This window comes from Euwallacea fornicatus, chromosome 29 (genome assembly GCF_040115645.1).
Source record: "Euwallacea fornicatus isolate EFF26 chromosome 29, ASM4011564v1, whole genome shotgun sequence".
Taxonomy (NCBI): domain Eukaryota; kingdom Metazoa; phylum Arthropoda; class Insecta; order Coleoptera; family Curculionidae; genus Euwallacea; species Euwallacea fornicatus.
In genome coordinates, this window is record NC_089569.1 from 184,541 (window position 1) to 210,568 (window position 26,028).

Below are 26,028 nucleotides of genomic sequence, written 5' to 3' on the forward strand. Positions count from 1 at the left end.
ACGTCCTCCAAGATTCAACGAAGATATTTCTAGATTTTTACATAAAACAGTTAATAAAGATCTTTGCAAAAATCTCTACCGAATTTGTATTTTAATAGTAAAAATTTTAAAAACCTAATAAAATGACAATCGACATCGATTCGAGATTTCCAATTCAGTTTCAAGTTACACGTTAAATGATCAGTTGGCAACACTGTGATAAAGTTTTATTTTGTGAATGGCGGAGGCGGTGGTGAAGTGAAGAGAAGAGAAAAGAAAAGGAGAGGAAATTTTTAGTAAAATGGCCGCCATGTTATGGGAAAGTGTATTGTTCTTGTCAAAGTGATGAATATTTCTATGTTTTAAGCTTGGAAAATGGAAGAAACGAAAGTTATTTATCACATTGATGATGAGGAAACTCCTTATTTAGTGAAAATTCCCATATCGCCGGATAAAGTGACTTTGGCAGACTTTAAAAATGTGCTCAATAGGCCTAATTATAAGTTTTTCTTCAAGTCAATGGACGATGATTTTGGGTAAATATCTCATGTAAACTTTAAAAAATGTTTTTCTGTGTTCCGTAAACGCTGAACGTGTATTGAAAGATATGAGATAATTTAAATATTCTGCTGTTTCTACTTCTACTCCAGATTCCATTGAGTATTTAGATGTAAACAATCATTACTTTTCACTGATATACCTGCATTAAGTATTCCTATTCATAATAGACCAAAGATCTATTAAAGTCAATGCAAAGTAAGACATTTTAGCCAAGTGTTGCCACATTCCAGGTTGGTTTAATATCAATATTAATAATAATAGTAATAATGACAACAATAACAACAATAAAACATATGCAGGTCTTTGTGCAGCTTAAGCTGGATTTATTTACATTGCAAAATCATATCTGGACTGATGTGTTCACTGCCAGTAATATTTGACAGATGTAGTTGTGGTCTGAATCCATTTTGCTTAAATATCTTATAAATTACTCCTTTGGTTTATTATACTTTTTGAAGAGAATTTGTGATCATCCCTAATCATCTCAAATTTTTTGCAGTAAATATTTATATTTTGGGTCTTTCACTTAAGTGTAATAGTATCCCAACTGCTATTTATAAAATAGTCTGGCAATTTTGTGGGAATAGTATGAGCAAGACAAATGTAACATATGTATCAATTATGATAGGTGGAAAAAATATTTGTCAGAATTTATCTATTCAGTTCTTAGGCCTAGATAGCAAAAAATTGACTCAATAAATTACTAAATTTGCCATATAAATCATGCATATTTGATATTGCATATTGCAATAAACTGTCATGGAAAAATCAGCTGGTATACTAATAGTTTTAAAAATATTTTTGAATTATAATTTCGGTAGCAATTTTATATTTATCCTAAAATCTCAGATATCAAAAAAATTTGGGTGACACTATTTATATTGCATTAAATATAGTATAAAATGGTAACATATCTTTATGTAAGTGATTTTATAACTCACCATTCTAGAGTTGGCAATGATAGACACAATCACAAGGCACACTTATATGTATAAGACTTTTGTACTTTTTTTATATTTCAATATTAAGCATTAAAATGGGGCATTAAGAAAATATCAACTACTTTTGAATTCAACATTACATTGCCAGTCTATAGAAGCTGACATGAATGTCAAATTTTGAAAAATTCTTTGCAGCAGGAGAATGAAAAGTGAGGGGGGAATGCAGGTTACACCAATAATTTGTTGCTTTAAAGTTGAGTCGAGGACACATATTTGTTTTTTAATATCTCTTCCCAATTCTGAAAAAACCCTAAAATTTTCCAAATTTGAATCATAATGTACATCAAACATTCAAATGGAATTCGATTTATTGCCCCTAAAAACATCACAATACAACATTTTGCTTAAATACAATCACCACAAAAGAAATAATATCGAATCATCCTATGGTATAGTTTTATGTGGATCATTTGGGATTACCCTATATAGGCATTTAACTTATAATTCTGTTACTAAAAATCACTACCTAATAAGTAATAATTAATGTATTACCAAGCAACTATAAAGGCTTCTCAATTATGTTTAAAACTGTCTATTTGTATTTTGGCTATTTATGGGATGATTAAACATTCTAATATTTGTTTCAGTGTTGTCAAAGAAGAAATCATAGAAGATACTGCCCATCTTCCTTGTTTCAATGGCAGAGTTGTTAGTTGGGTAAATACCTATATGAAATTAGTTACTTTATATTATTATTTATAATTTAAGACAAATTCAAATTAAGGGTATTTTATATCTATTTTGGAGGAGAATTTCTGAATTATTGGTTCAAATGACTATGATATTGCAACTGTTGTTTAAGTTACTGGAATTTATTATAGGTTAGTGAAATAATTAATCAGCAATAAACTTGAATATTTACAGTTGGTATCAGCAGATGGTTCAAATCAATCTGATGGTGGTTCTCAGTGCACAGATAGTGTTTCCCATGCAGGGGAACCACGGTTACCTCCTCAAGCTCCAGAGTCAGTTTGCACTGATACAGAATCTATTATAAGCTCCAGGCAGGGTAGAAGACATCATAAGTACTCATCTAGAATTAATGGCCATCTTCCAAGGTAAATATACACTTATTTTTGTTAACCAGCGTCTTTCAAACCATTTCAATCCAAATTTCTGTGATATTTATGGATTTATTTTATATGTGTCATATATCTGATTGAATTTCACAGTCCAAATGCAAATAACTCAAAGGCAATAAATCGCAAAAATTACGTTTATGGCAAGTGCATGAGAGATACGCCACTTGGGGTTAATAATTGAATCCTCCATCACATGTTACTAATTTTTTTAATAATGGGTATATGTGTTTTCTTGAATTATTAATTAATACCCATATCTCCTCCATTCATGAACTTAGATGACTCAATATTATTTATTTTTGTAACATTTGCTGAGGGCATTTAGTGTATGAAATTTGATTTGAGACGCTTTAACAGGCTTACAATTACTTTATTTCAGCGTATTTGAAACACCAGTAATTACTATAAGGATACAAAGTTCCATGATCATTTCGAAATACTAATGCGCATAACACTGTTATATTGATTTAGAAATCACTTTATACAAGTTGCGAAGTCTTTATCTATAAAGTAAAAGAAAATACTTGGCAAGAATATGTAATTATAAATACCGACAAAATGTCGTGTAAATAATAACACGCGGTCAATTCAAACCGACCTTTAGTTACCATTGGAAATGCAACTGCATGTCTTAAATTCACATTGCAATAATTTGCATTCTACTTCTACTTCTTGAAAACAGGTACTTGTATTCATAACTCAGTTAACATATGAGGCCAGTAACAACAATGGTTTCGGTAATTCCACAAATCCGGGGCGCAGCTTGAAGATGCTCAAACATATGTCTCAAGGAATATTTGACAATGTCAAATTGGTACATTTGCGATTTCAGCATATTGAAATAAAAATTATTATAAAAATGTAATTTTGATTTTATGATAAAAAAAAAACATTAAATAAATGGTAACGGTATGCTGTAGAGCTTGCAGCCCATTTTGTCCATACCCTGTTTTCTTATGATTGATTTTGATATGATTTTTCTGAAACGTGATACTAATGTTTACAACTAGGGTATATGAGACTGCTTCCATAGTGAGTTCAGATATTGAAACTACAAGCTTCCAATCTGAAACAACCGGAAGGCATACTGCTCTTTCGGAATGTTCGAGTGTCAGCCGCCTTCAAGTTGCTGGTCGTAAAAGGCCTCAAAGACGACGAAAGCAACGACTACAGGTACAATCGACTGAAAATTATGAAACGATAATTTGAGGGATGGATATTTAATCTATCTTTTCTCAGCATTTTTAATACTTGTGTGATTGATTGATAAAGATTATTGTACATATTTACTTTCAGGCTATGTCTCGAACAAGTTCTTACTCAAGCATAACAGACTCTACAATGTCGCTCAACATAATCACCGTAACACTTAATATGGACACTGTGAACTTTCTTGGCATATCTATAGTAGGACAAAGTAATAAAGGTGGTGACGGAGGTATTTATGTAGGGTCTATAATGAAGGGGTAAGTTTCTGCAGATCATCCAGTATTATGAAAAAAAATTATTTTTATTTTAGGGGAGCAGTAGCATTAGATGGCAGAATAGAGCCTGGGGATATGATTCTCCAGGTAAATGATGTTAATTTTGAAAACATGTCTAATGACGAGGCTGTTAAAGTGTTGAGGGAAGTGGTTCAAAAACCAGGGTATGTCCCAATGTAAATGTAAACCATTTTGAATCAAAGCTAAGTGGTTATATTATATTATATTTAGACCCATAAAGCTCGTGGTGGCAAAGTGTTGGGATCCAAACCCCAAAGGATACTTCACCATACCCAGAACTGAGCCGGTGAGACCCATAGATCCCGGTATGTTTTGAAAACACAAGTGTTATAACGGTGTGATTTATTTGTGGTTTTACAGGGGCTTGGGTGGCTCATACGGCAGCTGTAAGGGGTGATCCTGTGGCCAGGCCGCCAAGCAGTTCCACAGTTTCAAGCGCTTCAATTGCAAGCACAATCCCAGCCAATGAACGTGAGTGTCTCCTAGGTTCTGGTAGGTATTTGGCACTGCGTGGCGTTGGTTCAGCACATATGTATTTATGTTTTTCATCTTATCATTTCTATTTGTTTTGTTGCCGGCTTAAAAAAAAATATATAATTGAGTTAGAAAGTAACTATATAGTTTCTTGCAGATTTAGCCGAGCCGCTGACCATAAACTCGCCAATGTCGGAAATAGTACAAGCTATGCAACGCCCAGATAGCGGGTTGGAGATTAGGGATCGAATGTGGCTGAAAATTACCATCCCCAATGCCTTTATTGGAACAGACATGATCGATTGGTTGCTGACACATGTGGAAGGTTTCCAAGAGAGGAGAGACGCTCGAAAATATGCTTCGAATTTGCTGAAAGCCGGTTTTATCCGACACACTGTGAATAAGATAACTTTTTCTGAACAGGTATTAGTCAAAATGTTATTCATACATTTTCTAAACTGAGGGCAAATGAAACAGACCGTTCGAGCTTGTTTTTATTTTAATTTCAAAATAGAATGTTTTGACAACAAGGCAACAAAAAGTTTTTTTGGTGTTTAATGGAATCCTTTGGAAATACATTCTATAAGACACGCGGTATTTAATAATTTTAGCGAATATACCGCATGTTGCAATGCTCTTGCATCTTTTAGTTATAGCAAAAACTACAACTAGAAAATATCTGAAAATTTGACATATGAAAATCATCAGTTGCTGTGAAGTGGTTTGTATAACGCCCTGTATAAAGGTTTTTTGTTAATATCTGATGTCGTATTTGTCCGGGTGTCAAGATAAAAAGGGACATATTTCGAAACTTTCTTGGCAAAAGTTAAATTAATTTCCCGAGTATAGGTAGGTGATAAGTATTTTAAGTTAATTAAGCTATAAAGATATTTAGTGACCATGAGCTCAATAATTTCTCGTAACAGAATGCACTTATTGATATCTAAATTGAAACTTTTTTGGTGTGTTGTCAAGCTATTCTATTTTGACATCACTGATCTGTTTCATTTGGTCAGATGTTTATTTGTACCGCAGTCTGAATAATTATTCATATTTTTGGGAATTTCAGTGTTATTACATTTTCGGCGATCTTTGTTCGGCCATGAGTAATCTAAAACTTCAAGGGGACACAGACAGTGTCGGCCCATTGCCTAACGTCCCAAATTATATGCCGTACAGTGGCACCTACAACCCTCTGGAGTATATGCCCATGCCATTCTATAGTGAAAACACCGTCTATGGTTACAATAAAGAGGAGAGCGTTCTTAGTGGCAGCGGTAAGTTTGTTCTATATTTTTCGGTGGTAGAAGAGATCAAAACTTTTTTTATCTTCGTTTAGGGTGTCGCTAAATATTTATAATATTTATATGTTTATACGAAGTTTTTTTAGGCATGCCCATTGTTGTTCTTGCTGCTAAATAGAAAAAAGTTGCCGCGTTTACCATATTGTTATTTGGTAACATAAGATTTAATATCGAGGACGGTTAAATGAGATAAAAGTAGTCATTTTTAGTGATCACTGAAGATACACTTAGACTGTTGCGAAATCAGCATTGATTCTATAACTTACGAATATTAACTCTTTTCAAATATGGACATAATTTTTTTTGTTTTTTGAAATATCTTTATTCTCTAACCAGTGTTATTAAATGCCGTTTTTACATATTTTGTGTCATAAGTGTTTTTTCAAATTATCTATGTAGAAACCTATGCATTTTTATATACATAGGTTTATATATAAAATGGCATCTTTTTTCGCATTTTACAAATCTCTTAACTAATTTCATAACACCATATATAACAATAGTGGGTAGACCAAAAATAACACCTCGTATATGTTATTTCAAGTTATTTAAAATCTCAGCTCGCCATCGAATGTATATATATTTTTTCTATATAAATAATGGATAGCATCAACGGTCGGATTTGACAAATCAGTAAGTTGAGATAATCAACGTAAGTCGAATTATATTAGAAATGTGTTAAAGACTACGTAACATGTTTTTTTTACGTTATCTATATATACAAAATAATTAATTTATGACATGCAGGATTTTTTTTATTTGTGCACCATTTGGTAAAACTCTGGATTGACTTCGACAAATTGACAGTTACTACCATATGCTTATCACGTGATCAGTAGTTGTCTTAAAATTGTGGCTGATTGTGCTATTTGTCGTAAAATAGGAATTTCAATGTATTCCTTAAGATACTGTTTAAAGCCAATCCTGGGCGCATATTATTTTTTTTTAATGCTTTGCCCCATATATATATATATATATTTATATGTAGAGGATGTCTTAAAGTTAGGGTAAAATATTTCGACCAGATATCCTGAAATCTTTTTGCAAGTCTATGTAGGGTGGTAAATCTGGTGTAGATTAAACTACTTTAAAGATAGTAAAAGTTATCTGGATTCAAATTAAACAAAAATTAAAATTTTTACATTCTATATCTCAGTATAGAAGTATTGGTGGATTTATGTTGGTGTGCCGTTTTTTAACGTGCCAAACGCTGTATTTTGGAACACTCCATACTACGTGTCAAATAGATATACATCAAATCAGGCTATTTTTACCAGGCTCATCATATTAGTTTGAAAGTAGGGGGCAAGATGAAATGTGTTGTGAACTTTTACACTAATAAGGCAGCCCTGAAAATTTCTTTTATAAATAAAACAATATCTTTGTAGCGCAATTAGTGGAGCGAAAGTCTACAAGGCTGTTGTAAACCCAGCCCAAGGTGGTGGACTTTTTTTTAATAACTTTAAACATTGTCCGTTATACCACTAAACATTTTGCACGTTATTATTATTGTCTTGTGTCAGATCTATTTTATGTATACGCAGTCAGCTATTCGAAGCGCAGCTTTCACATATTTTGTTTTAAATATTGTTTTTACTATGTGCAATAGGGAACTTGACCATTTTTTAAATAAACTTAACCCGTTTATTTATATGGGAAAAGGAGGTACTTCAAACAGCAGCTCTTTTAACGCTAAATTTAAGGCGTAATAAATATTGTACCTTATTTACTATTCGAGAGAGCTATTGTATATATATTAAATGACGTCGGTGAGCTAGGTGTAGCAATGTGCTACACTAGTATACTGAAATCTGGATGCACCTGACTGGCAGCTGATGCTCAACGCTTGACACTTGACGAATATAATGATCGTCGAAATCGTCAGATATTAAGTTGTCAACCACTTACAACAACCTATATAAATTCGAGATTCGACATGATTCCAGTTTACTACGAAATAACGTCATCGAGGTGTTGGAAATCGCTAATTTTAAAAGAAGTACATTGTAAGTTCGGTTTTCCTTGTATTTATAGTGGTTATTATTGATGGTACTCTTTGAGCACTTTCTATATTAATAAAAAATATCAATTCGAGTAAATGAGCAAAATGCGATAAAAATTTTAAGTAGAAATCATTGCCGTTTTTATGCGAAAGAGAAGTTTTTTAAAGATTACTGAATATTCCGAAAAAGGTTAAAATCGGAGATTATATGAATGTTAAGTACCTTGTATATCGGATTGCTGTCATATCTATAATAGACGGCCGTTTTGAATTAGAAATAGTAACTTTGCAGATCAGTGCGGTGAAGTTCCCTTTATATAAATACGACATAGTTTTCGACACATTTTTCCAAATTTCTAGCTTTTAAGGAAATTCCTTATTACCCGTACCATTTTGCTTGTATACAGGGTGGTTATTGATAAATCTATATACGGAATTTGTAAAAATTGTTCCATGTTTTCTTTCTTATTTTCATGAATATGTGGTTGTAAACAATTGTAAACACACACCGTGATAGAAAGTGTTTCTTTTCTATCCGCATCAACTTTCGGCGCTAAGCGTTCCCGTGACTCATTTTTGCTTTTTTTATGTTTATTGTTAAAATAATTGTTTAGCATTGGATCCTGGATGTGTACCTACTGTTAACGTTCACATCTTAATTTCATGCAAAATCTTTATGACAATCAACTTTTTCCATATTTTGGGACCTCGTTGCGTTATTACACCCATTATATGAGCCTCTACTGATTGAGAAATAGTGAGAGAAAAGTTCTTTTCCCTTGCACGAAAATATGTTTCTTTCATATTATATTGAACTATGGTATCCAGTGTTCTGTGCTTATAACGTGCCCGTTAAGCGACACTTTAAACTAGTAGAATATTAGGTATGTAGAAACGAAGTACAGAAATAAAATCAGAATAGGTAACTCTATTTGTTTCAGATGTGCTTCTTATTCAATCCTCTTAATATTGACGAAGGCATAAACTCCCAATCTGAAGAATTGAACAATGTGGAATAAATAATGATAATGAATTTCGATAGTATCTCGACATACAGGGTGTCTGGTGAACAAGAACGATTGGGATTTCAAAATAATATACATAGTTTCCTGTTTTTTTTTTGCTGTAATGATCCATAGCCAAATGACCTAATAGATCATTTATTAACGTGTTTCAGGTTAATTCAGGTTAGTTGTTATACCGTTAGGTTCGCCTATTTCGTTTATTTTAGCGAGTTTATCAGTTACCGACTTCGCGTTAAAAAATTTAAGTAAAACGTTTAATAATTTGCAATATTTTATAAAATTGCTATTAACTAAAGCGCCGAATCAACAAAGCTACTTCAACGTTCAAAATTAGCATCTTCAGCATTAAAGCATTGTACAGCACGTCGTAACGCAGATCATGCAATGTTCTTTATACAGTATGTGTTACCTTTTAACGTGTGAAATAGGATTTGACATGTTAAAATTTTAATTCCGTGTATTCTGCTAGAGTTACAGCTATGCACTTGTTGATTTTGCACTATTAAATTTAAGCCAATAAATCAACTGAGTCAAAAAACTTGCATACATTCCTAAGCATAGCGAAGTTATTCATTTTTTTTTTATTTTGATTAAGAACATATGAATTTACTTATTTTTGCACAGTACTACTAACTGAATTTAAGACCAACCTTTTGTTGTATCGTTATATCGCCACTTCGAACGCTTAGTATTTCGTTTCCGCCTGTGTGATACCATTTTATCCGTTTTCGCTAGGGCAATCACACACTCATACAAAGTACGATTGAGCCACCAAAAGCATTATTTTTTTAAATTTTTATTAACAACTTTGGTAAGAGGTAAAAACTGTGCGTACCATGAAAGTGACCCTCGGAGTGATATGACTCAATTTTCTACTCTAATAGCGTAGGCGACTAATCCCAGATACTTTCCTGAGGCAGGTATCTAATCTCGGTCATTTTGTTGTTTTTAATTCAGTTCAGGAGGTTTGTCCCGACGGGTATATTTTGGTAGAATAAAGGCTAATATCAAATTAAAATTTGTAACATGTCAAATTCTATGTTGTGGTTAAAAAAAACACACTGTATATGTCATTTTGGCTAATCTCATTTGAAAAAAAAAAAACAAAAAAGCAACGCATTATAAACACCCTGTATGGGACACTATTGTATCCTCCATTGCGACCTGAAGTTTATTGTGGCCATGTAACCCTATAATATTAACCATTATATTAAACTAACAGCTATCTGTTAGTAAACTGGTGCTAGTTCCTATTAAGAATTTCTACAATTGCCTCCTACGAATATATTAATATACAGCCCCCTTAAGCCATTTTTGCTTCGTTTGCATTATATATATTTTTTGTTATATAGGCCTTTGCACCAGTTTATTTTTGCATAACCATTATATTATTTTAATACTCACTAATAGTTTTGTTAACTAATGCTGATAAAAATTGGATAGCACTAGTTTTAAGAAAATCTTTCTAGAACACTGCCTTTTATCAGCATTACTTTTGTTCCATATCATATTTTAACTTTTATGTTAAACATCTTTGCTGGTTAAATTAATTTTCTTCTAATACAGTACGTAGTTTGCACAGTACTCTAAACTAAGCATTCAAGGTAATCCATATTTTTGCAGCAGAATTTTAATCATGTATTCTATGCTCAATATTAATATTAATTGGCCGCTTAAACTATATTCCATAAAACATTCGTTACCAACATAATTGAATTACCCGCTACTGCTATAAATCTGCCCATTTTTTAAAAGTTTTATCTTATCTGTCCTTCAGTTTTTGATATATTAAGTTGAAATTTTGTACGCACATTACTTGGTAACCTGCACCAGTATTATCTATAAATTGATATGAAAATACACGGAATAGTGCTATTCTGGCGATTAGGCTCCATATTCTCATCCCAAATATTTTTGTGATGTATCATTGATGATGATATATTATGATATGTATATATGATATATACCATTCCATTTCCATTGCTTATTTCATCTACAGTGTATCCCCGGATAGGTGAAATAACTTATACAAGATAAAATATTCTTGATTGTGATGCGAATGTATGAACGAGTCATAACAACTAGGGTTGATGCGCTTATTGTAGGATCTTCAAGAGCTTTTTTTATTATTCGCTACATTCGCGTATTGAGTTTACATGGATGTTCTTTGTGAATTTTATTTTCTGCTCTACTTCGTTCCTCATCCCTTTTGATGATGTATCTGATAGTAAAATAATGTAAGGCTTTCCGAGGTAGATGGCAATTTCGCGACAAGATTTTTTTAACGTTTTGTAGCAAAACCGCATTCGACCTTGTATTGACACTTATCTTTGTTGTCAACATGTTGCAAACAGAAGCAGTCTAAACTTGCTGAAATGGCAAAAAATATGTTTACGATATTGATGAAGGGAAGAAATCGTCTAAATAAACTAATTAATAACAACAGTTCAGACCAATAAATGTACAAATACTTTTTTCTAAGCGTTTCTAATGAATTTTATTTTTTTGAGAAACTACAATGTATATAAAAGTCTCTTTGATAAAGATAATATGGTTTATTAGTATATTTTGTATACTTATATCACTTGTTAATACCAAATTTCTGTCGCTTTAATTTTAAAATAAAGAAAACAGTGGTGTACAAATACTTTTTGCTGCCACTGTATCTTTTTCCGTAATAATATCAACCAGAGACCCTCGTGAAATTTTAACATGAGCACATTCATTGAATAGAATATTTATCAGCTTACGGTACAAATTAAAATTGCTAAAATGAATGGGCGCTTGCAACGCGACACAGCGCTAAATTCGAGACTCCTCTCACGAGGCTTTATCCGATGAGTGGCTTAGTAGCAGAATTTAAAACTGCTACTAACTTTTTGGTTCAGTTTATTTGGTTGATTTGTAACTAAAGTAATGTTATTAAAACTGTAGATGAGAATTGCATTAGTAATGGGGATGTGCTATTTAGATTCATTAATAATTCGTTCAAATGTATGAGCATTATCGAATGTCCAGAATCGATTAAATTAAGGCAAATATGTGCAACTTAATTTTTATATATATTTCTGGAAGTAACCGTAAGAAAACGAATGTTTATTTAGTTTGTCGTAAGCAAATGCTGCAAAACAAAATATTTCTTCAGTATTCGTACTTGACTCAAATAAACAAAAGACGGAATCTGAGTCATATTAGTCCAGAAATGGCATGCATTGAATCAGTTATACAAATAATTCTATAACAATGCTAGATACGAAATATGCAGGAGAGGAAAACATTTTTAAATATAACAATAAATAAAATTTAATGATATGGATTATCAGGGGTGTACTACGGAAAAGTCTAAATGAGCAGAAAGGGCTTTGATCACTGAAAGTGAACCACCTTATACATTTTAATTACAGTTTGTAAATTGTAATCGTATATATTAGAAGGGTAATGTGTGTAAAGTTTGATATCATGTGTGCTGGTAATGAAGTTTTTTCGGAGTCTACTTGTAGTTTTTATAGCGAACTGGTATTATTGTTCATCATAGGAGGTGTAATCGAAATTCTGCTACAAGAAGGTGGACCACCCTGTATACGCATTACAGAATATTTTAGTAATTTGTAGTTCCTGTTTTAAACAAAGTGTTCATATTTAACATTCCCGTGTGCCATTGTCTCTAACATTTTATTTTATTTTAATTCTAAGTTTTAGTGACCTTCCTTTAAGGTAAGATATCTATTTTGCATGCGTTATTTTATTTTAATACCAATGGTTTTGTTCATGTTGTAAATAAAATTCCTTTTTTTATTGTGTTTTTTGTATGCATTTTATTCTTTTAATACGTTTCATTTGCGTTAAGTGACAAGTAAGTGCAGTTTTAGGTATATTTTGCTTTAATTTTTCGAAATAATACCTTAGATACCAGTAGGCGTCGTTACGATAAAATTACACACCATTCTGGGTTAAACCTAACTGAGAATAACATTCACCCTTTAGTGGGAGCTTGGACGAACTTGCATTAAACACTTTCTCTTTACTATCAAATATACTTATACTCTTTAAGACAATAACAGTCGATTCCACAAGTGGGATTACGAAAAATTTGTATTTCCGATTTTGGTTAAGTGTATTTAAAGTTTTCAGAAAATCATTTTAAAAATAGGGAAAACTGCGTGAAGATCGACCATAATTTGTACCATTGAAAATTGGTTGCGTAGCTGGCTAAAATATTTTTTCCCAGATTAGTACCTGAATTATAAATTCATATTTTCCAACGTATACATGTATTTATCAAGCTGGTTTTATTATGGTGTAATGAATTTGTTAAAATTTTGTAAAATCGTCCGATATCATTGGATGATGTCAATGTGTAATCATTAAAAGCAGCTGCTCGTTATGAATTGACCTCAACAATACCAATTTTAACACCAATAAATAATTTTTACAAATTAGATATGGTCTGGTTTTCATTGACAATTTCAACATCTTTTGTATAAAATGTGACTAAATAACTTCGAAAGGAAGAAATACAAGCAATTTCATTGCCAGACAATCTCTAAACTAGTGAAACGCATGATCAACTTTTTGTAGTATAATTCAGGTATTGTAGATGGTAATCATTTTCGATAAATCATGATTTTTCTAGAAAAAGAACTCGCCCTTATCAGCAGATTATTGAATAATGACGCAGGAGAAGCGGTTTAAACATACAGATGCATGAATTACTAAATTTAGCTTGCTTAAACTTGCCTTCTCATGGATGCCTTGTTCATTTATTTTATTTAATTTAAGGCGAGGGAGGGAAAGCTGATTTAATATGATCCATTACGGTAAGTGGTGTTCACACTATATAAGTCGAAAAGCTCTGGTCGAATAGGCTCTAATCTAAGAGGAAAATTTACCAGTGTTACGGTGGGTATAAACATATGCAATAATCAGTTTCATAAATACACTGGAGATCGTTCACTCAAACGTTACATGCACCACCTGCGTGTGAAATAAGTGCGCAAGATCGAGAAGGATTTTCCCTTATAGTAGCAGAAAAAGCAGAGCGAAAAATATTAAAAAAAAAAAACAGAATAAGCACTCGTTTGTAAAAGTAAAAATTTACGAGTTTGCTAATTTGACAGAGGTTTGGTACCACCGGGCTCAAAATTATAACCTTCGAAGAGGTAAATTTCCATTACCAGCCATGTCCCACCACGTTAAATGATATGAACGTTAGATTGCTATCAACAAAGGTACAGCGCAGGACCAAAGAATCTATAATATTAACTTTGGTTAAATCAAAAGTTTTCGCACTAGCACCTTTGAAAGACACCATTATTGGATGCGTTGAATGACTGTAAAGTACGTTTTCTTATTTTTTTTTTTTAACAGTCGGGTAACAGGTTAACTATGGCACGTATATGGCTCAATATCTACCTAGTAAGTTAATATGATCTATAGTTATATTGTTCTTCTATTTATTGCTGCCATCGAAGTTAATGTTAAAGAAAACGTCACCCCCGATGTTGCGATTCTAGACAGGTTTTCTTTGTTTTTAAGATTTAATTTGTAGTCAATTTCGTTAAGTTTGGTGCAACTTGAATAAATTTGCTATTAGAAAAAATCTTATATGCACCGCGATTGTAAAATATTTCTTCGGTCTGAACGCTGTTTTCCTCTAAATGTTGTTCGATTTTGTTTGTAATAATTGATGTCATTATTTTATATAGCGTTGGCGGACAGGTAGTGAGTCGGGTCTTAAGCATTAGCTTGAACCGACTCGTACATTCCAGTAAGCTTTTGCTCGGGTGGTGCGTTATCTAAGTTTATTTCAAGCGATTTGTGAGGTCTAACGTTATAGTGCGTAATGTAGTAATGTTAGAATGTCACTAGGTTACCTGCCCGGAGTAATTGCGGATGTATAGTTTGAAAAATTTCAGTTGTTTTCACAACTGTTCTCTTACTTGAACATTCTTCTCGTGCTGTGACCATAATGGGCAGTCGCTTGAACCTAAATATGACTTCAAACATTGCAACATTTCTTGTGAATGTGCCGATGTAAAGCGAATTAAATATATTATACATTAGCAGAAGCAAAGCGACCAATGCATGTAGGTAAATCTTCCGTTATCCATATTTTTAAGAAACTTTTTTTTTTAATTCAAAACGTAAATCGTTTTTAAATTAAGTAATAGTATGAAATAAAATAATATGTAATACACGTCCATCAGATGTTGTTAAAGTGCTCGTTGACGTTTTCTTCATGCCGCATCGCTCGTAAAAAACTCGTATAACAAGGTACCTATTGGACTTGTGTCATAAATAACTTTGGTTTAGAAGCATAAAACATTTTACATCTGAATTTCGTACATTTTTCAATATTATACCAAGAATCTCGAATATCTAATTGTGAAAGTTGGAAATTATTTCATCGATAAGAATTACTAGAAATCAGTTAGCACATTATTTTGTTTTCCTTTTTTTACATGAGGAACATCCCTTGGTTCTCTAAGAAATGACTCATCTCGTAACCATAATTCCGCGTGGACGAGCTCTCTGAAACTTTATATTACATGTCTCAACAGGAAATCTGCTGTTCACCGAACCCTTATTGCATTTAAAGATATAAAGTTTTTACCATTCTGAGCTCGATTTTTTATGAAACGAAAGCTGTGAAAAAACAGTCATTGCTGCCTGGTTTCGCAAACACGCGGTGTTTTAAAATATCTGCAATTTCTCCCATAGGATATAGTTGGATCAATGGATCTTTGTGTACGATCACACAATGAGGGAGCCTAATATGCACATCCTTTTAATGTTTATTTCCTATTCTATAGTAGTGCTGACTATATGTATGGAACTGAAACATACTTGTTCCAGATTTAAGACATGCGCTTCAGTTATTAATTCGTAACTACAACAATGACAATAAGGATATCATATATTGAGCCTTTTACATACCATGACTAACGTCATATTTGAATAAATTAGTGCTGTGATCTAATCGACCATATAACAATTATTTTTTGAAAAAGCATACTCGAAAAATTTCCAGCTGAAAATCTGCCAAAAAAATTGCCCTTATAGCATGTTAGATAGTTACTACGCCGTACGTATGTTCAAGCAAGTTGATCAGGCACTATCACTGGCCGATTTGAGTTAGCTAACTATTTCAGTTCACATATGCGCACCTCATTTAATTTCGAGGTAATCAGGATGAGACAATGTTGTAATGTCTAAATTTCTTATAAATGTCCGATGTTCCAATTTAACATTAAATTCAATAGCTACCATATCTATTTAAGTTTACCATTGTTCCAGGTGGCAGTTCGAACTCGGACCCCTTAAAAGACAATGTGGGCGGTCATAGCAGCGCTAGCGACTCCGATCTTACTTCACTGGGACCAAGATCGGTCCAAGTTCAAGGGGGAGGGAACGGGAACGGCAGCAGCAACGGTTCGGAGCGGAGTAGCGGAACCCAAGTTGCGGCGGGCGGAAAAGATATAGCCGGTAGTAGACAGTCTTTTAAAATAGCTATGGGAAACCCGTGTGAGATGTTTGTCGATGTGATGTAGACGTAGTCGTTTGACGCTATTTTTTGGGTGTTTTAGCCCTGCTTTATGTAAGGTTGATTGTGAGGCCATGCATATAATTTTGAGTTTTAGGTTCGCTGGTTTTACAATTTTTTGACTGCACTTTGATCATAATAGGAGTACGTATTAAACATCTTCGTCATCGAAATCTAACGTACCAATCCAAAGTTTACGAGTAAGAAAGAAACCTGTGTTAATAGAAAACCACAAATTGTCCAAAGAAATTTGGGGTGAAAACCTGACCTTGACCCCGAAACATGTAGTGTACGTGAAAATTTCGGTGCGACATCTCAAAAATTGAGGCAGCGGTGGAATAAAATTTTGAAAAAATCTGAATCTTTGATTTCCTGTAGTTCAACAATAAAGCATTTTTCGAATACAATTTGTATAGCAAAGTGGCATTATTTTTGGACGTACAATCCGAGCACCCTGTGCGAACGTAAGTTCGAGAAAGATTCGTTACTGAGATCGAGGGTGTTAAATTTTCAGATTTTAAAAGATTTTAGGGCATTCGATTCCTCAAAATACTTTGGCAAAATTTTCGCATATGTATATGTTGATTTGACTAATGTAATTATGTAAGCTCCAAAAAGAAACCTCCTGGTGACAATTTGGAAAATGAAAGGCTGAAAGCCTGTAATAGTTACGGAAGAAAAGATGGATTTTTCAAAACCATGACACCTTTAAACTGAGTATGTAGTTTTGCAGACCCACGATTAGAGAAAGTTTTCGTAATACTTTTAATCTAATATTGGAGCCCTTCGTGGTACCTATGTAGATTTTAGTACTGAATAATTATTAGGTTATAAACAGACTAATTTCTCCAAACCTGTAATAGTTATTTAAATTTCTAATACCCTAAATATTTAGGAGCAAGGGCCAAACTACTTGTAAAGGGTTTACTTGCATCTGAGGATTTGAGCGGTATCACTATTTTCTATTTGTAGAATGACGGGAGGTTCAAAGAAATTCAAAATTGCGAACTTGTTCGATACTGAATAATACCCACAATTTTTAATTTATCTCTTTGCATTTTTTAACTTAATTTCATTAAATTTGTTAGTAAAGTGTGAAATATATCTTTGCGTTATTTTGAAAAAATTTTTTTAGGCTAGGTTTGACATTCAGAACCTATTTTGTCAAATGTGCAGTAACATATAAGTAAAAGAGTTTTTAAAATTGCTATAAATAATGTGATTATAATTATGTGAATAATTTTTGTATAATTTATTTTAAATTCATCACCATCGGAACTTTAGTGTACAGGGTATTTCCTAAGCAGGCGGTATAATTTATTGGATATTCTTTGTGTCAAAATAAAAAAAAAGTTCTTCTAAACTTATGTTCTGGCCCGTTTCATTTCTGAAATTCACGATGTGGAATTTCAAAAAGAAAACGTTTTTATGTGACGTGAAAAAACTTATACTGATTTGATTAGTTAATTGTGTCTGATTATTTATATTTTTATAGGGTGTCTTTTGAACATATCAGAGATCATCCAGAAAATTGAGAGCGTGCCTACAGGACAAGTTAGTTTTATTTTAAAAGACAGTCGCTGCTCACACGCAGTATTTCTTGAAACTTACATATCTATATCAATTAATCTCATGGAAAATGTAGTTTTTCCCTTGAATTTTTCCATATTGCCCTTCGTTTTCGACATTGAAATTAAAATCTCTTGCAGATCTCTTGATAATAAAAATGTAATTCAAACAATTGAAAAAATAATAGACCTAATGTCTCCAAATTATAAAAATTGTTCTAAATAATTACCACCAACTAGACTACTCGTATACAATCTTCTTCCAGGTGACTGACGAAATCGTTCGAAGACATCAGAGTTTTTTTTCCAACACCCTGCATTTAAGAAATTGACCTAAGGAATATCTCCTTAAATGTATGTTGCATGTTTAGAGAACACCTTGTATAATAGCGTGACATTAAAAGTAATAATGTCGATTTTCACATACATTTTAATAAATACATCGAAAAAAATTTGTATATTATTATCTATTATTATTTTAAAAACTAATAAGACATTTATATTATCCTATTTCTATGTCATAGGCAAATATATACATACAGGGTGGTTTAACAGTACGTTTCAGTAAAATTTTTTGATTATTATAGGAACTAGAAAGAAACGTTTTTAATTATACGAGACTCAAAATAAGCATTTCGTAATTAGTTAACTGTATTGAAAATATACATTTCCCGGAGCGGTCGGAAAATATCCACTTTATAGACTACAGCAACCTTCATCGCTATTTTCCTCGGTGTCACACCAGTATGTCACATTACAGTTTTCTCATCATTTTTAAGTCAGTCTTCGAGTACCAGCGATTTGTATGCGAAAAAGAAAAGCTGGTACACCATTGCTTGAACAATATTGCCGTTTATTCAGTTGAGAAAATAGATAATGAAACTTTGTGCTTTATATAGTGTGTCCCACATAAGTAGAGTCGATTTCTGCTATAAATGTAAACCGCAGGATAAATCGGAACAGCAGAATAATTTGGGTCTTTTCAAATAACTCAATTCGAAATGTCGCTTATCATTTTTAGAGTTTTATAATGAAAAATTATATGGTTCTGTATTTATGTGTATGTTTGGCTTAACCTAATGTCGTTCACAAATGGAAAAATATTATTTTTCGGACTCGTAACGATATATATTATAATAAAAAAGTTGTAGTGGCTAAAGACACGAAATAAAATTATTAGTAAGTAAACAGGATGGCTACTTTCTGACCGGCCTCGTATACTTACCAATAAATTTATTGTGTGCTTGTAGCCAGTCTCTGCAGCTTTTGTATTAATTTCTAACTCGTGTAATAATTGAAAAATTCAACTTAAACGTACTGACCGACCACCCTTTATATAAAAAGATACGGTATTAAAGTAGAAACTTCAGCATGATGCATGTTTTATTTTTATAAATAATAAATTGTTTATCTTTATGCTCTTTAGTTTCATTTGTCGGGGACATTTTTCCTTTTTTTTTGTTGTTGCTTTTTGGCATGTGAAATGCCTGCAAGTTATCTTCAGCTTCAGTTTTTTTGTTTTAAACAAATGTAGAAAATTTGTGTTTTTTCTGAAAGTCGCTGATATTTTTTTGTGTGCACAATTACTTTTTTGTTTACAAACCTGCACTTTTGAGTTGTTTAAATTAATCATCGTTTCTGTTTGATTTGTTCACTAATTTGTTATTTTATTGCAGTTTTAAGTTACCTCTAAGCGCATTTTCTCCTCACACTATATTTTGCAAATGCGAAATTTTTACCCTTAAGGTAAGTTTAGCGTATTTAGTTTTTGATATTTTAGATATTAATTGACGCATGCGCGAATCGTTGTACATTGATAGTAACGTTCTTTAACAAAGCATTTTTTTTAGATCAGATGGGGCTCGTGAGTTACCAGTTTACTCAAACGTAAAGAAATCTTAACGGAAGAAACTATAACTAACGATTGACTGCAAGTATACCGAAAATAAAATCAATTTTGAAGATAATTTAAGGCTTAAGTATATATTTTAATCGTTAAATGTACAGGTATTTCACGGTAGTTTAGGAACGAAACTGAACTAGAATTAAGTGAAACAAGAATTAGATTAGTATTTTATAACGTAATTTATTGCTGTCTAGTTTAATAGGCTTTTGTAACAACGTTTTTTTTTCATTACGTGCCATAGGATATTCTCTATGGTTTTTTTAAAATTATTTTTTATTTTTATTTCGTTACACCATATTGTTGTTTACATTTTATATATCTCAAAATAAATATGATGACGAACGGTGAAATTAAGAGCTGTTTCGTACTGCAGAATGTTTCATAATAGTATGTCAAATATTGAGGGGGCGAATCTGTGGATGATTTTAAGAAAAGAAGTTTATATAAACATGGGTCCGTTTTCCCATTCTTTCCGAAAGATAGAGTGATAATTTAAAAAATATATATTATCGCGTGCTCTTCGAAAAATACCTGGTGTTTTTTTTTATTGTATTAAACGAATGATAATTATGCGATCGTTTTAATTTTCTTAACGAAAACGGTTAACGTTATGAATAGTCTTGGCCCCTTTTTCCATAGAAATATCGAGCCTTCAAAAAATGTTTTTTTTTTTTCAAACCACTGGCGATTCATGCTTCCAGTTTAAAAGTTGTCAGGGTTGCATCAATGGAGACGCCACTGGTGAAATTAAAAATACTGTTATTTCGTTAAAAAATGCGTCTCCACACTTACTTTACATTCTTCAATTTTCATAAACATATTTAATGCCAGAACGGGTTTATAAAAAAAAACTAAAAAAAAAGTTTTATCACTGGCTTTTTGACATACCATCATGAAACACCCTGTATATATATTTTCCGTTATAGTATAGAGAGAAATTGCCGGATTCTACATTATATGTAGCGAATTTCACACTGTGACGTGTTTATATTTTAACACTACTATTGAATTTCTTCATGAACACGGCTCCCACCTAAACCCTAAGGCCGATGGTGTATTGGTATGATTTAGCAAATCTTTTTTTAAATAAGCAGTGGTGTAACGAAAAATTTTAAACTTTACACGGCCAATACGCAAATAATTAACTTTGGTTGAATATAACCCTCGACTGGGTATGGGTTTACAAATTTCAACCCTGTACGTTATTTACCCATGATCGGCCGTGTAAAGTTGCTAAGTATAACGTAAATTTAAGATATTTTAATATCACTGCCAATATATTAGGCGCTTTTTTGAGTTTAAAATCTTAACATTCGGCCTTTTTTGATTTATGTTCAAAAATATGAGGCAGCTAGTTTTTTTTAGAGCACACGGTGTTTCATCAAAGCATGGTTATAACCCATTTGTTTTTTTTTATTGCATAATTTAAAGCAAAATGTTAATCATAAAAGCTGCAGCCGTTATATAAATTGGTAATTTAACTATACACTCCACATTTTCATCCACTCATTTGGTTAGAGAGGGCAAAAATTTTGGTTCTTAATAATATGGCGGTGTATGCGTTATTTATTTGCGACGTTTAACCTAAACTGAACTATAGGGTGCTTCATTAAAAAAAATTGTGATCTACCTCGAATTTATCGGGCATACTATATAAATAAAATTATATTTCTGTAAATCTTCATATAAATAGCTAAAATTTTTGTATTTAACATTTTGCTCTAAAATGAGAAATAAAAAATGGGTCATCATTTGGATGAAACACCCTGGACTTCACCGAAAGAAATTTGGTATTTCTTAGTTTTTATTATTATACACAGGTTACCTATAAAGGAAACGAACTATAGAATGTCAGATTTCTCATTTCGTTATTCATATTGCTTAGCGTATAGGTCAATTATGTTAAACATGTCAACAGAATTAACTAAAGCTAGGACTTGGCATCTGTGACGTTAATGAGAAATTTTTCAAAATGAGAAAATGGTAAAATTGTCGTGAATATACAATGTGTCCAACTTAAACATGCACTTTACACGACATAGTTGGGCACTTTTGCCGCTCTATGAGATGGTGTAATTTGATTGTGTAATACTGATCTACTCTCCACATTATAGTATTGTTGTCAATATCTGTCAGGGCATCTTTATCTTGGACTCAATATATTTACAACTATCATTTATTGGAGAGCTGGACCTAATACAAATTATGTCTCATGTTATTTCGCCATTAATATTATTATTTTGTGATATCGATTCTTAGTTGCAATTTTTAAAATTAATTAGTTAGAGTTATACAGAGTGGTGCCTACCTAATGGGTCAAAATATATCGACATATTCTTTCCAACAAGTATTACGATTTGACTACATTTTTGTTATCGTCTACGGTTTTCGATAAACCGGGCATCAAATTTGTAATTGTTTTTTTTTTATTTTGCTTATAGCTCTGACTGCCTGGATGGATAAAGTAATTATTAGAATCGACGTGGCAATAGTTTCCATGGGGTCAGACGCCGCCCAAAAAGTGTTAGGGCTATAGGCCGAATTGGCAGAAATTACTGAAACTTTGATATCTTAAATGTCGACAACTGCTACCTTTTGTCTACCACAAAGTTAGCCGAATCGTAACATTTAGTAAAAATATGTGGACGAAGATTGGTCCATTGGGTAAGGACCACCCTCTATATTATTAAATGTAATGGAAATACAGGGTAATACGTTCGATGTCTCTATTCTCTCGAAGGATCACTACTCTTGTGTCAAGCATTACCATGAAATTTTTTCGAATGAATTACTCTGTTAAAACATAATGTATGTATTATTTAAAGCATTTATTAGAATTAGTAGAGATACATAAAACGCTATAAGAACAGGGTAATTTTGTTTTGCGACTGCGACACACATGTTCTAAACTGTGAATGTACAAGTACTTACAGATTTATTAATGCATGAATAGTACCTATCCAAACGCAAAATGGTCAAACCAGAATATCGGAGACGATGATGTGGTAATAGTCTTAGTATCTTCGTGAGAGCACTTCAATATTTTAAATTCTCCCTTAAAACATAAACTTTTTGAACACGTTACTCAGCACATTACAAAAATAAATGCAAATGAGCGTTGATAAATGTCAAAAATTGAATGTACAGGGTGGCGCTTTTACGATGGTTTTTATGAGGTATAGACAAAATGGTAGTAGGCAGATAAAATACGACTGCACATTCAGTAATCCGATTTCCATGTGAAATTTTAAAGTGTGCTTGTTTTACGGTTAATTAGTTTTCGATATACAGTGAGTTTCTGAAAAATCTTTCATTTGGATATTGCGCCATATCCCGGAAATTATAAGAGATAAAAGTTCAAAAATTGCAGCATTTTAGAGATTTTAAGCTACAATCCAGTAGCGCGCTTGAACTTTTTCTATCGAGAGCGCTTTTCCAGTTCTGATATAAAGTTGTATTTTTTAATGGCACATCCTACGTATTACCAATTCAATCGATAGATCTCTTTTAGCTGATTCGAATAGTATAAGTTTTTTGAGAAATGAGTTGAAAATATATTTTTCTCATCTGTAGCAGTGAGTTAAAGACAAACTGCCCTCAAGGCGGTCTCTTCCCAATTTAACGAATAATATGTTATTTCTCATGCGTCGCCTCTTAGGGGAAATCGGACCCGAGAATGCGCGGTCGGATTTCATCTGTTAGTTGCTTTTTCCTAGTCACGATGAAATTCGTCTTAGTTGCGTCAACCTGTGCATAGCTCGATCTCAGTCGTTATTTAAGATACAAATTTGAAAGTTACAACGTCAATAAAACATACTCGTGTATGTAACATGTTGATATCAGATGTCAAGTGTGTACAAAATGACAATTTTTCGAGTTTCGGCATTTGGATATGCGGTATTTGAAATGTTTCAGGATCGGTTAATTTAGGCCAAAGTTGGATATTTAAGAGCTTAACAAAATGTCGTTTTGAAATTTGAGAAATTCAAAATAGTTCTCAAAATATTTGGAAAATCGATTTTTACGTAAGTAGGATTCTCCTTTTTTCCTTGAATTTATTTAATGAGATAATTATAAATAATTGACACTGTTAAAGCAATCTTTTGCTCTCTAGAATATTACTCTGTTACATTTTGTTTCGTTTTCAATGTTGGCCATCATCGCCAACATACTAAATGATTTAAATTTGCCAAAAGCAGGCCTGTCATGGTACAATAAATGTGGGTTTGTTGCGCATCCACGAATTGGGGAGTCGTAGTCAACTTTTCGATATTCGATTCGTATACAGGGGTAAAAGAAAAACTTTTATTGCCATACTTAAAAAGTCCAAGACCAAATAAGTTTTTCAAAAGGTAATTTCAGACAAATTTTTACTGTGACAGATCTAATCATGCTTGTTAAAACTTAAGTTAGAATTTAATTTTTTGCGTACTTCTCTATTGCGACTAATCGTAAAACGACATTTGACGTTAACAGGACCTTGGCTCCATTTTGTCGTATTAATGTCCTACATGTCAAATCTCGATCTGCAATAATAACTGACATGTGACTATGTACGTACAGAAGATGTGGATCACCCACGGAATATTAATAACGAATGTAATGTTCTCAACCATCTCAGGTGGTGCAATTTCTTCAGTAGTGTGCTGTTTCGAGGAAAATACAGGGATTCAATGTAACCAAAAAATGTGTGACTGAAAGTAATTCGTTTATGTTATTATACAGAAAGTACTCAAAATATAAGTTAAATGTCGACTTAACTGAGAATATCGTTTTATTAGACTTGACAAAAATGTACGTTCAAACTCAGTTTATTGACCAGATTTGTCATATAATTTTTGACAATAAACCGAGTTTATAGAGTAAACTTACGTCGAGTATAATTGGTGCAACAACCCCTAAACACTGACGATTTCAATTTACATATATATATCCGAAAATAAGGACATTTTAATAAGGGAAAAACCTGATAGGTGTATCCTTGGTCTACAATAAATGACCATTTATAGTTCCGTATGTTGCGCAAGAAAACTCCTCTAGGTTGGATAAAACGGCTCTATTTCATAAAATTTCCTCGGTATAACCTTTCGAAGAAAAAAAATTGTGAATTCATATTTTGGTATAGTAGCATACAGAGGATTATGATAGCTCAGGGCATGTTTGGCAAATTTTTGATATACCGTCGGGTTTGAGAAAAGTATCACTCTGACCGTCACTTTTCTTCTCACTTTCATGATGATAGCATGTAATAGACCTATGGCAACCCGTTAAACGGGAATCAATTCGTAAGCGAATCAGATATAGAAGCAAGCAAAAAAAGGAATTAGTTAAGTCGTATTTAATATAATAAAAATCCATATATCTCTCTGATAAGTTTAGCGACATCGTTTGCAGCTCATCTCCAGTGTAAGGATCTTTTTTGTTTATTTGTCGCTAATTCTGGCTGCTTTGTAATTGCTCACGATTAGCGCCTTTCTAGAATTTTTAGCGGATAACAGAGATACTTCGCAGCCTTATTGCTTTTTTGCATTAAATTTTTTTGACTCTTGAGGATTTGGTCTCGACCTGCTCTCATCTACTTTAATTACGCATTATTTACAGATGCAGCATATTTATGTGGTGTCTGAATTTCAGGACATTTAACGTACCCGACTACGCCACTAACATCTTTCATACTCCCTAATCTTGTGTAAGTTTTATTGCACGCATTAACCCTGGTTTACAGTTAATTTTTGAGTTAATTATCACGATAGGTTTTCGTCAAGAAGTCATTCAAATTTGCTTTATTTTATTGAGTTTCGCAACAAGAAAATTTTACTTTAACTCGTATCTCATTTTCCTATAAATTTGTCAATTTTCAAGTTAGAATGAACATTTTTCACTTTGTGCGAACTTTTATTTTGGACAAGGCGTAATCTGAAAATACCTTTGCAAATTTGTATTACGATTGCAACGTTGCGAACGTCGCTGTGTGGGCTCAGTTGTTTATGAAAGACTAAGCAAAGCTAATTATAAGAGCAATTGTGATTAACCTCGGAATGCACCCAATGAATTTTTCTGTCACTCTACACCATCACT

The 26,028-nt window shown here is 32.6% G+C and overlaps 1 protein-coding gene across 9 annotated transcripts; it reads left to right on the forward strand.

Moving 5' to 3' along the window:
- Positions 1-202: 202 nt before the first annotated feature.
- On the forward strand, positions 203-24,717 carry dsh (Segment polarity protein dishevelled). Of its 9 annotated transcripts, none has more exons than XR_010733513.1 (13): positions 204-515; positions 2,129-2,198; positions 2,406-2,599; positions 3,634-3,796; positions 3,920-4,089; positions 4,143-4,283; positions 4,339-4,433; positions 4,489-4,620; positions 4,760-5,025; positions 5,672-5,879; positions 16,230-16,418; positions 19,721-19,790; positions 19,895-24,717. XR_010733513.1 is itself a non-coding variant. In XM_066297736.1 (12 exons), the coding sequence occupies exons 1-12, from the start codon at positions 355-357 to the stop codon at positions 19,933-19,935; spliced, it is 1,830 nt and encodes a 609-aa protein (XP_066153833.1). In that variant the 5' UTR covers positions 204-354; the 3' UTR covers positions 19,936-24,717. The 9 variants fall into 9 exon arrangements, 7 of the variants coding, with proteins under 7 accessions (XP_066153832.1, XP_066153835.1, XP_066153834.1 ...); XR_010733514.1 differs by having other exon boundaries at positions 19,900-24,717; XM_066297736.1 differs by lacking the exon at positions 19,721-19,790.
- The last annotated feature ends 1,311 nt before the right edge of the window (positions 24,718-26,028 follow it).